Source organism: Cibotium barometz, chromosome 24, assembly GCF_041138505.1.
Source record: "Cibotium barometz isolate CiBa-2024 chromosome 24, ASM4113850v1, whole genome shotgun sequence".
NCBI classification, from domain to species: domain Eukaryota; kingdom Viridiplantae; phylum Streptophyta; class Polypodiopsida; order Cyatheales; family Cibotiaceae; genus Cibotium; species Cibotium barometz.
The window spans coordinates 4,620,952-4,635,668 of NC_141069.1; the positions used below are offsets into that span (position 1 = coordinate 4,620,952).

The following is a 14,717-nucleotide window of genomic DNA, read 5'->3' on the forward strand; positions in this document are numbered from 1 at the left end:
TTGTAAATGCATTTTGCATAACTGATAGATGCACATTGCGAACTTGTCCATTAGTTGCCTCTAGGTGGGGTTTGTTTAGAGCTACCCATGTTTCATAGGAAAATGCATAAGCACTTGAATTTATTTTATGATGATTTTATGGTTTTTGTGTTTTTAATGGATTTTTCATGTTTTTATATTTTAAAAGATATTTGACAAGAAAATAATAAACCTAAAAAACATGCAAAATACATATGCACAATTTGTTTTTTTGCTCTATGGAATCCTATTAGATCGACGATCTGGATGGCGTATGGATTATCTAAAATTATGGTGATCTTAAAAGGTCATGATTCAAACAAGCACAATCTTGAAATTCAAATCCTAAGATTAGGTTGACGATCTTAATATAGTGATCTAGATGTCAATGATATAGATATTTTTTGTAATAAGGAGGGCTATTAAGATGGTGACAACCTCTTACAAGCAAACAATTGCCATCACCGTCACTCTCTTTCTTTGCAAACAAATAGCGAGTAAAAGAGAAAGAGAGATGCACAACACCACAATGGGTTAAATCTCCCCCACTTGTTTGATACATATTCAAGAATAGCTAGCTTGCATGAGCCATAAACATACATTCCACTTTGGGCCTTAATCATTACCTTTCCCATAAAAATAGGAAAGCCATTCCCTTTCCCTTTAAGAATAGGAAAGTTGCATGCTTCATGCATGCGTTCAATTATTAACCTCATATTTACTAGGCTAAGGTATTTCAAAATGAATCAAAATAAATTGACTACACTAAGAGAGTCCAAATAAATTAAATAAAAGGGTGTCCAAGTGAATAATACAAATAATTGATGGCCGCTCGGAATGTTAAAATGGGTGCATCCATCACACAAAAAATGGAGGAGAGTCACTGAGCACCCACGCACTGATCTGCTTATAAAAAACAATCACATGTATTATTTACACATAGTGTTCACAATAACAATAAATCCAAATACTCATTTAAAATATATTTCCATAACAAGATTAGATCAATGATAAAAAAAATCCACAATCTGAGATAGGAATCACCTGGTATGGATCACATAACAACCTTAAAAGATAGATGAATCAAAAACTCTAGGCGATCTACAATCCAAATAAGCAGTGATATGCTTTTTGGAACGATCTAAGAAAAAGATCAATGATCGAGAAATGTCCATGATCATAGAAAAAGGTAGGCGATTCAGACCCTTGAGGATACAAGATTGGCGATCATGATTGAATGGAGATTGGCTCGGCAATCTGGATTCAATATATGGTGATCGAGAGGTGCATTTATGATAGTAGCTGCACCGATTTCTATGTACTTTTCAGGTATTGCACGAGTCTTTACTCAGCTTTATATCCTGTTACAAGAGAATATTTGATTGGTACCTTGACAATCCCCATTATTTATGTTCAAGTATGTGGCAATGAAGATCATTTACCACATACAACCACACATTAATTAGTTTTCACGCTCGATCAAGGCATAAAGTTGATGATTTGGATTGAGATAATGTGGATCTTAGTCCATGATTCAAAAATTCTAGAGGACAAAACATATTTTTTTAAATACAGATTTTTGACTTTTCAGGGTTTTTCTTAATGTTATCTTTTTTGGTTTTTTGACATGATAAGGTTGCTTATTAACACTCCAATCTCATGATTTTCAACTCAATTTAACAAAAAACAACTACTATAAAGATCAATGCCTCACTTAAGCTAATCTTGAAGAACTATAAAAATGCAAATGCACTAATGTCCTAATTAATCTAAGACTAATGCTCATAATCATGTGAAATTAACCAAGTGGAGAGATAACTTACCTCAATCACACTCGGGAGAGCTTTCTCTTCAATCCACCACTCCCATGAGACAAATAATTGAACAAATTAAGCAACATAAAACACAAAAGAGTTTATCAATCAATGCAATGCTCTTTGTTTGACTACGCTTTTGTAGATACATGTGCATTGAGGTGTGCAGGCTCAATATCCATGTCATCCTCTTCAAGCAAGGTAAGTGAAGCCATGTTTACATGTAGCATTCTCCTTTGGAGTCTCTATTTTGTTTTGGCTCCGCTTGCCTTGGCTTCCTCTTGAGCTTGTCTGATTTTTTCCTTTGCTAGCTCTTTCTTTTGTTTCAAAAGATGCTCTTGTGCGAGCATTTCCTGGGTTAGGGGTCCATAATATTTTTTCAGCTTACCAATGTTGAAATTTGAGCATAATGATGAGCTATGGTGGATCATGCACTAGAATCAACATCATCAACAAAGTGATTAGCAAAAGATTAAGATGTAATTAGTGAATAATTAGCACATAGATTAATGTAGGCATGGATACTAAAAAACCAGCAAATTCTCATTAGGGCTATGCCTCAATTTATAGAGTTTACATCAAGCATCAAATCCCATTGATTTCTCCATGATTCACTCCCAGAATATCTCCACCTTTTGCCTGATTCTCTCCACCTCTTCTCTTTTCCTTGAATATCTCCCAGAATAACTCCACACTCCTAAATTCCCTCATGCTACCCATTATTCTCTCCCAGTAGATTCTTCTAACCTTTTCACAGGTTCTTTCACAATTACATCTCCTCTTTTACATCCTCTATCCAAGAGCTTGTTCCCACACACACCCTATTCACTTGTATATTTCAACACCTCCCCTCAAGTGAATAATCCTAGCACACCTGGACCCTGTATCAAGTTTCCCTCTTACTTGATAGCCCGCGACCAGTGCCTCAAGTCCCTAAAGTCCATAGTCCTTGACACTCTCTCTCTCTCTCTATGTGTCCAAGGCTACTATAAGTGCCCGCGACCTTGACTAAAGTGCTCACATATACATCTACCACTTGGCCTACATCATCGGTGGCTCAGAGGTGGCTTGCTGGATAGAGGAGTTAGAGGACTTTTTTGAGTTAAGAGATTTTGACAAAGTTGGGAAGGCTAAGGTGACTATTCTTCAAATTCAGTGGTGTGCCAAGATTTGGTGGAAAAGGATAGTGACCCCACAAGAAGACCAGAGGGAGGACCCACAACTTGGAAGGAATTCAAAGAGTGTGAGGAGAAAAGATGCTTCCCACTCTAAATGGATGGTGACCACAAGAAGACTCATAACTTGGAAGGAATTCAAAGAGTGTGGAGAAAAGATACTTCCCATCAAAATATAAAATGTGAAAGAGGATGTAATTCCTTAAGCTCAAACAGGAAACAATACAAAGACCAATTCTTGAAGCTGTAGGAAGTACACTCCAGAATTTGATGACAAGGCCTTCACAAATAAGTTTATTGAGAGATATGTAAAAGGGAGTTACCAAGGAACACAAAAGACACTCGTTAAGTATAAAGCTTCTCTTTGTCTACAGCGTGAAGCTGACAAACCTGTTTGGTGAGCTGAGGAGCGAGGATGGTTCACATCGCATACGATGTAAAGGAGCTCGTGAAGGCGTCCCCTGTCAAGATCGAGAGCGTGGCGCTCTGGGGATCGCGTCTTCTCATCAGCTGCATCGACGGCTCTCTGCGCATTTACAGCACCCAAATCGGCGATGGCGATCAACAGCAAAAGCATCAAGAACAAGAAGAGAAAGAAGGTCTTGGTGTCCTAGCCCCCACCATAAGAAAAACAGACACTTTTTCTCTGCAAAAGACCCTCATCGGCTTCTCCAAAAAGCCTGTCACTTCCATGATCGTTGTGCAGTCCAAGAACCTTCTCATCACTCTCTCGGATGCCATTGTCGTCCACAAACTGCCGGGATTCGATGCCGTCGCTTACCTCTCCAACTCCAAGGGCACCACCTTGTATGCGTGGGATGAAAAGCAGGGCCTCCTCTGTGCTGTAAAGCAGAAGCGCTTGATCATCTTCCAGCATGATGGTACTCATACATACATTCGCATCTCACAATATTTCATGCATACACTCCCACATGGTGCTTCATAATACACTTTCCAGCATGATGGTATACTCTATACATGCACTTACATCACATGGTGTACGCCCACATCGCTTGGAATTTCATACATCACCCACATCACATGCATACATTCACATTGTATGTACATTCATAGCACATGACACATGGACTTCAAAAACATGCACAACATCAGTCATCACATCTCACGGTGCTATCCCATTGTGAGTTCTTAATATTTGAATCAGCAATGGCATGGATGAACTTTACAAATTACCATGAGGAAATTTCCATCTAAATTTTTTCCCAGGAGGGCGTGAATTCATTGAGCTAAAGGAACTTGCTGCACCTGATACCGTGAACTCTATAGCATGGTGTGGAGATTCCTTGTGTCTTGGCATTCAGCGCGAGTATATCATTGTCAATACGGCAACTGGCCTCACAATCGAGTTGTTTCCTTGTGGTCGAATTGCTTCCCCTCTAGTACTCCCACTTCAGAATGGGGAGCTTCTTTTGGGCAAGGTTGGCCTTCAATTCCATCGATTTGTGCTTCACCACAGCTGATTTTTCATAGACATTTTCCCCTTAATAGTAAAATCAAGCATTGCCATTGTATTTTTCAGGACAATGTGGGAGTATTTGTTGATCAGAATGGCAAATTAACACATCCAGGTGGAATCATATGGTCTGAAGTACCAAGCCTTGTTGTTATCAACTCACCATATGCCCTTGCTTGGCTATCCCGCTTCATTGAGGTAAGTTCTTTCATCTGTTGTTCGAACCTTATGCAATTCATTTCTATTCCTCTCCTGAGGTCTTTTTTTATCTTTATTTGAAGAATAAAGAAATGTCTTACAAAAGACTGCAATGGGTTATGACACCATGGTAAATACAACTACCATGCACATTGGCATGAAAAGAAAATAAAAACTAGACACAAAAGTACACATGCATAGGTATGTGGACTGATGGTAATAATTACATGAAAAGACAGGGTGAGCAAGTTTAGACACATCTCAGATCATGGGTAGGCAACCTCACCTATATGTAACCATAAAAGCTCTGCTCACGTGCCTCTGTCTTTGGAGCAAGTATGTGGCATGGGGTGACCTCCAAATCTCTCTGGCGTGTCCTTATGTGGCTGTCTTAGGCTGTTTGACTTGAGGCATGGGGAATCTAGTCTCTATTACCTCAATCCTGACTGGTATAATATTATCAGAGTTCTTAGGAGTGATGGATCTTTCAAGAGCAAGATCTTTATTGGTCCAATGATATGGTTGAAAAATGTTAGGAGCCTTTATGGCTGGTCGCTCACACTAGTGCTTATCAAATGATCTCTAAGCTGTAAAACTACTAGTGCAATGAAAGTGTGAACAGACAAGGATGCATACTGAAAGACTTGCAATACACATAGTCATTCACAAGTATCCAACGCTAAACTTGTATTAATGCAATTATATGTCCAACTGAATGTTTATGGAGTACAAAAGGCTCATAAATCTGCTGATCTCAGTCCAAGTCGTAGAAGACCCTACTGGCTGGATGCAAACACTACAACTTCGGCTACAAAGAGCATATGCATGCAAAGTGTCCTGAGAAACGTGGGAATGCGCCTAATTTAAATATGGTGCTTGATGTACAAGGCAATACGGGACACTTACCTAATAGCAAGATGATATGTAAGGCATGTGGGCAATTGCAATATCAGCGTGCCTTATTCCTTTTTGATGATGCATCAACAGATAATTTTATCTTTGTACATATGGTTGCTGCCATAGGCCTTAATGTTGAAGATCTATATACAGGGGTATGTGGACCATGAGAACTTTTTGGTAGTTGGGTATGCTTGGTTGGAACCGAGGAAGGACTACAAGAACAAGAAAGTTACTTTTGTGCATAAAGGGCGTGGGTATTCTATAGGTGCAGGAACTACAGGAGTACTGTGCCAATTGAAAGCCATGATTGGATTTTGCATATTTACTAGAAATTATTTCGGGGAGGCAATTAATGAATTAGTATCCGAACATATCATTCTTTGACAAATGAGTTTTTGGAACATCGTACTAGTCACCATTTCCACAATTTACAAGCATCCATGCTATTTATAGATTTATCGGGATTTATGGACTTTTGAGCAAGTGAGCACCTTGGACATCTTTGTGGGCACCTAGGAACAAGACTCAAGTGGATTAGACACGTGGCATGTGTTTGGCATGGGAAATTGGAGTCCTAATAAATTTTCCAAGGTTCCAGATTGCAAATTCTCTTTGCAGCATTATAAAAGCAGCTGCATCAAATCATCATTCAGTATTCAGCAGGAAATCAGCCCACAACATCCTATCTTCTCCAGGCAAATATTGAAGCTCTTCTTTAGCATTCTCGGCCAGCATATGTAGCTATTTGGACTTGCATAAGTGGCCCGAAGGGTCCTTGGATTGGTGGGTACTTAGCCGATGTACGGTCTTCCTCGTCCTTGCGTTGGGCAGTCGTATAGCTTGTTCTCAAGCATTGTACAACATTTTCCAAAGAAGTAATATAAGCAAATACTCTTGCTTGCAAGGGGGGGGAGGGGGGGGGGGGGGGGCTTCAATGGGTAATTGGGACCCAATTTTTTGTTGTCTACTTCTCTTCTCTTCTCTTCTCTCTCTCTCTACTCTGTGAATTGGATGTAAAGATCTCACCACATAAAGGTATAAAGAAGGCCCTATTGTGCGTTACCACAATCAACCTGGGTATTAGAGCATCGGGTTGGTGACCCGACTTGCCACCTAAAGAAGTTAGAGCATTGGGTGGATGGTAACATTGCAGTCCGGAAAAACACCTGGGCCTTCACCATGTTGGGAGAGACATCGCATCAAGAAGAAAGCGTGTAGGAACTTATAGATGCACAAAGCTTCCAAAGCGACACACCAAAAGAAAGTATGCTTCCGCCAAGCACATAGGAGCTCCTGAGAATAATGATGGGCAAATAAATTCATTGAAGATGCAACTTGCCACATAAAAAGAGAAGCCCAAAGAAGGTATCTCAGATTTGGCACAAATATTCTTCGGTCTTGAGAAACAAAGAAGAAAAGGCAACGAAAGACGCGAAGAGGCAAGAAGAAAAGCTGAAGAAGAAAAGAATAAAGCATAACAGATACGTGCGGAGGAACAAAGGGATAAGGAAGTAACACGCAAGTATGAGGAAGACCAGTGCCGTTGAGAATCCACCGACCGAGAGTTTCAACAAAGACTCAATTGAGAGGCTATGCAAATCCAGCATCACTAGACGATGGCATAGATTTTGGCATCCCTCCCCAAGATGGCATCAAATACCTCGTCCACCACCCCTACCACCACCGTTATACGAACCTGTAATGGAAGGGCAGCTCTAACACGGAAATCTTATCAATCATGCAAACTGAATAAACACATAAGCATGCCAGATAAAAGAAAGATAGTAACTTTGCACAGTTCACCACACTAGGGGCTGTCACCAATTGGCCGACCATTTGGTCCATCTCCAGTTTTTGCGTCTCGTTCACTTGAGGCCAGACCGTTGTCTCGTGTGAAGAGGCTAGTATTTTGCTGACATGGACGGGAGCCAGACTGGTGCCACCCGTGTGTTAGCAGCATGGTGTTGTATGGACGGGAGCCAGACCAGTGCCACCCGTGTATGACCTGGACTGTGTTCGACCCATGGGATTGTCACGCCATGGAAGAGCCAGTATTCGTGCCGTGTTTTGCCTATGGGACTGTCACACCATAGGGAGACTCGTGCCTGGAACTATGTCTTACCTATGGGACTGTCACTCCATAGGAAGACCAGGTTTTTATGTTTTATGTCGTGCCAGTTTTGTGCCGACAGATATTTTGTACTTGTTCCATGAACGGGAGATATGTCCATGTTACTATTTGCACATGCACACATGATTTGCATGCTTGAAACTGTTTTCGCATGACATGTATTTGTGTGTTTGCCTGCTTGACGTGTTACTTACTGAGCGGGGATGCCTGCCAGTGAGTCGTGAAGTCTGCTCTGTATTCTGACGAGTTTTGGTGCATGTGAACAGGTGGTAAGTATGTCGCACATGTTATTTTAATACTTTATATACTAACCCTTTGTTTTATAAGGTTTAATGTTCACACACTTAAAGGTGGGCACCCCCTTTGGGTACCCACTTAGGGGCCAAGGTGGGGAGCCCCACTTAAGTGTGTGTGGGGGTGGGTGCATGGGCACCTACCCAAACCCACTTTAGAACTGACCATCCACATGCAAATCGTGGAGGCCAGCCAAAATCAAAGTGTTAAACTCCCTCTCCAAACCTTAATAAAAGAAAACGGCGACCACCTTGGGAAAGGAAGAGTTTTTGTGCGCCTCTATCACCTTGCGCTCCATGACTTGCTAACGGCGAAGCAAAAATCAAAAGGTGGCTGTGCTCTGCCGGCGCGTGCTCTTGATTGGCGATTCCTTCTCCTTCGTTGGCTGGCAACCCCGCAGGTGATAGGTGACTGCGCAGGCTGCTGTGTACCTTCTTTCAACGTACAGCCTTTGGCGGCTGTACGTTCTGCTCCTACAGGCAGCAGCAGACCTGCAGTACCCCAGCGTGCTGCCCCTGGCAGCTGCTCCTACAGGCGGCTGCAAACTTGAAGGCTGCGCTGTTTTTCTTCTTCTACACACAGTCGTGGGCCACCTTCAACAGGCTCTGCGCCTTGTTTACAGCAAGCTGCGCCTATCCTTCAGCAGGCAGCTCACTACAGGCTGCTACGCAGGTTGTAGCCAGGGGGGGGGGATAGCACACCAGGCGCTTCCTAAGTGGCTGTTTCTCTCATCCTCTCAGGCGGCTGAACCTTCATCAGGTGGCTGCACCTACCCACAGCAGGCAACTACACATACTTCTCTTTCTGCTGTTGTATTCCTCCCTTGCAAGCTGTATTTCTCCTCTCACAGCAGGCGGCTGTGGTTTCTTGTGGTGGTACTTGTCTTGATGACTCTACACGAGGCAACTGTTTCTTCAACAAGGGTGGCCTCATATTCTACATAAACACCACAAGTATTGGTTTTCTATCAACCATCTACAAGTAAGTGAATTTCAGATTTCAATAAAGTATCTTATGTTTAAATCTGATAAGGAATTCATCGTGCTCGGCCAACACCCGTTCGGTGCCGGGTTGTCCAAGCTATATTGGCAAACCTCGGTCCAAAGGTGCTGAGATCGGGAGAGCCAGGCGTTAGTACGAGAGCGCCTGTCTGCGCGTGGTCTCGGAACACCAGTGAGGCGCTCTCCGCGGAGTCCAGTGAAAGCACAGGACCGTAGCGATTGGACCACACTATTGGACGTACTGCTTCGAGCTTCTACATCGAAATTCGAGCCTATTTGTTTGGTACTGTTTTCATATGTACATGGACATTATCTGGTTCTTGGAACCCATGGAGCATTGTATTCATTAAATACTCCCAATAAATATATCATATATTGAGGGGGGGGTCGGCCCGTTCCGGCCCCAATGCTGGTGTCCATCTTTCCATTTCATTTCATTTCAATTTCAAGTTGTATTAAGTTGTCCATTTCAAATTTGTGATTTTAAAGTTGTGCTATTAAGCGTGTGGGTGTCCAACGGAGTCTTTCCCACTTGACGGGATCGGTTTCATTGGTATCAGAGCCACGGTTGTTTCCCTCTTCCTAGTGGGGAAACGAAACTGTGTACTGGAGATCCCGCTTTTAGCAAACTTAAAACACAATGGACAGCCAAGGCAACCCTTTGGAAGTGCCAAATTCGAGGGGTCCATCTAGTGCTTCTCGTGGGTCTGATGCCCTACGTGGTAGGCACAAGCCCCTTGAAAGGGTTATGGATAGTGAATCCAAGGGTCAACTGTCTCCAGGAAAGACAGTTATGCTTGAACAAGAGCCTGATGCTATGAGGGCTGAAATGGAACATATGAGAAAACTTTTGCAGGCTCAAGAGCAAGAATTAAAGTTTTTGCATGAAGATCCCCATCTACAAAGTGCTATTGAAGCCAGGAAGGCTGATGCTATGGTTGATGTAACTTTTGAATCAATGGCTCGTGAAGTGGGCAAGAAACCAAGGGAGTTGGCACTTGCCTACCTCCTTCGCAAAGGTGATATCAAAGAGGGGGATGACGGAGAGCTGAAATTCAGAAATCCACCTCGTTTGAAGCATGGAGATCCCGCATCCCAGAGGCTGAAATCTTTTATGCAAAAGGAAGAGGTGACTGTCACCTCTCGACATGCATCCTCTCCCCAAGGCACTAAGCCTGACAGATATATGTATGCCAGTGCTCATGGAGGGCATGAAAGTCACATGCATGCCAGACATGTATCTCATGGTGACAGGTCTACTTCCAGAAAAATTTTGCCTTCTGAGTTGTCTCATGGAGAGACATTGCCATATGCAGGTAAGTCACATGCATCTGAGTTTCGAGTTCGTGGAGCACATGCCACTGTGTCCCATGAAGCTTCTATGACGGCCCATGGAGCCCATGCAGACAGGGCTGCCCCGTTGGATAAGGGGAAACGAAAAAGAGAAGACCATGAGCCTCATGCCAGGAAGCTCAAGGAATTCAAAGCAGGTGATAAATCTGTCAAATTTGATGTCTTTCATGGTGAACATGATGCTTCTAAGGTGTTAGCATTTGTGGCACAGTTTGACATTGCTTTTAGCGATGAGGATTTCACAGAAAAGTCAAAGGTGCGGCATGCTAACATGTTTTTAAAAGGGACTGCTGCACATTGGTGGATCACTGAAAAGATCACCAAGGATCCCATCTCCACTTGGAAGGAATTCAAGGATAGATTTTATGCTCAGTTCTTGCCACCCAATGCGGAGCAAACTCTCACTCAAAAGTGGGACAGGCTGGAACAAAAAGACAATGAAAGTGTGCAACAGTATGTTAACAAATTTTGGAAAGTGTTGCTGGAAGTGACTCCCTTCATGCAAATCACAGAGGAAGAAAGAAAGAGGAAGTTTCGTTTTGGACTGCAACCAGCATATAGATCGGGTATTGAATTGCACCTGAAACATATGTTGCAACAACTCACAGCTTCTGCCCTTGCTACGGAGCAATTGGTGCTCAAGATTAAGCAGGATCAAGGAGGTTTCAAGGGAAAGGACAAGGCTGTCCCAAATCAGCAAAAGGGTGGACAGCCACCTAAAAAGAACTTCCGAGAGTCTTACAAGGGTGGTAAAGCTGAAAATAACACATCTAAAGAACAGGGCCAGGGCCCAAGAAAGAAAAAATTCGGCTTAACTCCGGAGCAAAGAGAGCAATATGCCAAGGATGGAAAATGCTTTTCTTGTGGTAGCAAAGACCACATGTTTCGGCAATGCCCAGATCGCAAATCAAAGCACGAGGACAAGCACACCAAAGCTAATGTACATGCAGTTCCTGATGTGCAAGGTAATACAGGACATGATGCAAAAGAGCGTATGATTTGCAAGGCTTGGGGGCAAATCAAGGACCATCCCGCACTCTTCATGTTTGATGACTGTGCAACTGACAATTTCATCTCTATGCAAATGGCAGCTGCATTGGGAATTGAGGTTGAAAACATGGGACCTCAGATTGAAGCCGAAGCTGCATTTATTGGAAAAGAGGTGCAGGTTACCCCTTTGATAGGGAAGTTGCGCATCCATATCCAGGGCTACCTTGACAATGAGCATTTCTTAGTTGCTCCACTGAATGGATGTGATGTATTGTTGGGCAAGCCGTGGCACCATAGGCTTGAGCCCCGCAAAGACTACAAGTCCAATATGATTTCTTTTATGCATAAAGGCCGCATGCATTTTATTGATGCTGGCAAAGAAGGGGATTCCATCCCAGTTGTATCACACATCCAAATTAATAAAGCAATGAAAAAGAGTCTTTCAGCGTACTTGGTTTTTGTTTGTGATAGTCTTGTGCCAAATCATCAAAATGTGGATGCTATGTCTAATGATAGGCTGAATTTTCTTAATGCATTCAACGATTGTTTTGCTGACTCGTTGCCAGGTGAATTACCTCCCCAAAGGCCCGAAGATCATCGCATAGATCTTGTGCTAGGTAGTTCTCCACCTAACAAACCCGCATACCGAGTGAGTGCTGCACAACAAGAAGAAATCATGAAGCAGGTCAACGAGCTTTTAGAGAAAGGTTTGGTTCAGCCCAGTTCCTCACCTTACTGCTCTCCTGTGCTTCTTGTTCAAAAGAAGGACGGATCATTCCGTATGTGTGTAGACTATAGAGCTTTGAACAAGCTTACCATCAAGAACAGATTTCCAATTCCACGTATTGATGGCAGACTTGATTTGAAGAGTGGTTATCACCAGATACGCGTGGTACCACAAGATGTCCATAAGACTGCATTCAGGACAGCCTTCGGATTATATGAATTCTTGGTAATGCCTTTTGCTCTCACCAATGCTCCTGCTACTTTTAATCGTATGATGGATAGGATATTCCGACCCCATCGCAAGTTTACAGGAGTCTTCTTTGATGATATCTTGGTTTTCTCCAAGAATGAGCAGGAACACAGAACTCATTTGGTCACAGTGTTCGAAGAGTTGCGGAAGCATAAACTTTTCGTCAATGCCAAGAAAAGTGAGTTTTTCCTTTCAGAGATTCATTATCTGGGACATATTGTATCCAAAGAGGGAGTTACAATGGATCCTGCAAAGATAGAGACTATTCGGAATTGGCCCGAATTGCAAAACGTACATCAAGTACGTAGTTTTCTGGGATTATGTTCGTATTACAGGCGTTTCATAAGGCATTTCGCCATGATTGCCACTCCTCTACATGATCTCACGAAGAAGAAAACTGCTTTCAAATGGACTTCAAAGGAACAGGATGCTTTCTTGTAGCTCAAGCATGCGATCATATGTGGTCCAGTATTGATTGTTCCTGACTTGCACAAGTCATTCGTGGTTGAATGTGATGCTTGTGGTGATTGCATAGGAGCTGTCCTAAATCAAGTAGGGCATGCAATTGCATACGAGAGCCGTCGTTTGCATGATGCTGAGCTTCATATGGATATCTATGAAAAAGAGCTCTTGGCTGTAATTCACGCCTTAAAGATTTGGAAACATTATCTTCTTGGGGCTGAATTTGTAGTCAAGACAGATCATCAAAGCTTGAGATACTTTCTATCTCAAACCAAGCTTTCAGAGAAGCAGATGAGAATGGCAAATTTTCTTTCCATGTTTCATTTTCAGATTGTGCATACTCCAGGAAAGAAAAATGTGGTGGCCGATGCACTATCTAGGAGGCCTTATATTGCTGCAATCTCAGTGGCCTCTCATGGAAACTTATCTGCTATGAGAGATTTGTATCATTTGGATGCTGATTTTTGCCATATATGGACTGATTTGATGGCTGGTCATTCACATGCCTCTTATGTTATCAACGAGGGTTATCTCATGTAGGATAATTGCCTATGTGTGGTGAAGGATTTGCGTCCAAAGGTTATGGACGAATGTCACGCTCCACCATATGCTGGTCATAGAGGTATTATGCCTACTACTCGCATGATTAAGAGGTATTTCTTTTGGCCAAGCATGCGTAAAGACATTGAGGCTTATGTGCGTGCATGTATTACTTGCCAAAAGGTGAAATTTGACAGGCAAAAGTCTCCAGGTTTGCTTCAGCCATTGCCTATTCCCTCGCAACCTTGGGAAAGTATCACGATGGATTTTATTATGGATTTGCCTAGATCCCAGCATGGGAATGATGCTATTTGGACTATTGTGGACAGGTTTAGCAAGCAAGCTCATTTCTTGCCCGTCAAGAAAACCATTAAAGATGATCATATGGTAAAGCTTTTTCTTGCTAATATTTTCAAGCATCATGGTATGCCTAAATCCATTGTTGGGGATAGAGATCCCAAAACTACAAGCCTATTTTGGAGGGCTTTATTTGATAATATGGGTACTAAGCTTGAGTTTTCATCAGCTTATCATCCCCAAACGGATGGCCAAAGTGAAGCTGCAAATTCAGCTGTGTTGGATTTATTGAAATGTTATGTGGCAGATCAAAAGACTGCATGGGAGAAGTATCTTCTGTTAGAAGTCATCTCTTGTCTAGATTTATACACCAGGGCTTTGTTGTGGGTGTGCCCGCCCTTATGAGGTGTTTTCCCATTTTTCCCCACTCTTCGTATTTTTTCCCTATTTTTTTCCATTTTTCTGAGGCTTGGGAGGGCTGCCAAGAGCACCCCAGTGCTGGCCGACTCCATGTTGATCAGTCGTGGGCTACTGGGCTGCTGGCTGACTGGATTTGATCAGTCGTGGGCACCTGTTTGCTGGTCGACTGCATTTATGCAGTCGTGGGTCTTTTTTTATCAGTCTCGTGGGCACTCTTTGTGCTGGCCGACTGCCCTCTAGGGAGGTATATATAGGACCCCAGCCCCCATACCTCATTTGTATCATTCCTCGGGATCTTCTTGTGTATATAGAGCAGAGTTACACGCCTACATCTGTGTCTCTCTTGTGCTGTTTTTTCTGCCTGCGTTTTTGCTCGTGTTCCCAGATTTGGTCATCATCTCCGTTGCATATTCTGACATGGTATCAGAGCCCTAGGCTCTAGATAGGTCTTGGAATTTGTGTGAGGAAGAGGGGGACTGTTTTGTGGCTGATTGGTGGACTGTTTTGGGCTGATCGGGAAGAGGAGAAGCAAGAGGAAGGCGGGCTGATTTGCTGGACAGCCACTTGCAGGTATCAGTTCTTCTTTGTTCCCACCCACCCACCCTTTTCAGAGTACATCCCCGCTATGGCAGATTTGTTTGAGATGGCCGAGAGACATGTGAAGATCCCGACAC

At 42.9% G+C, this 14,717-nt stretch overlaps 1 protein-coding gene across 2 annotated transcripts in view; it reads left to right on the forward strand.

The window, feature by feature from the left end:
* The first annotated feature begins 3,323 nt into the window (after nt 1-3,323).
* EMB2754 (Vacuolar sorting protein 39) overlaps nt 3,324-14,717 on the forward strand; it is a 66,001-nt gene continuing 54,607 nt past the window's right edge. The window contains exons 1-3 of one of the 2 annotated variants that reach the window (XM_086818048.1): nt 3,324-3,888; nt 4,235-4,446; nt 4,548-4,679. In XM_086818048.1, the coding sequence (XP_086674174.1) occupies nt 3,423-3,888; nt 4,235-4,446; nt 4,548-4,679 (810 nt within the window). In that variant the 5' untranslated portion in view covers nt 3,324-3,422. The remainder of the gene's footprint in view (nt 3,889-4,234; nt 4,447-4,547; nt 4,680-14,717) is intronic. The other variant, XM_086818047.1, reaches the window with a different exon arrangement.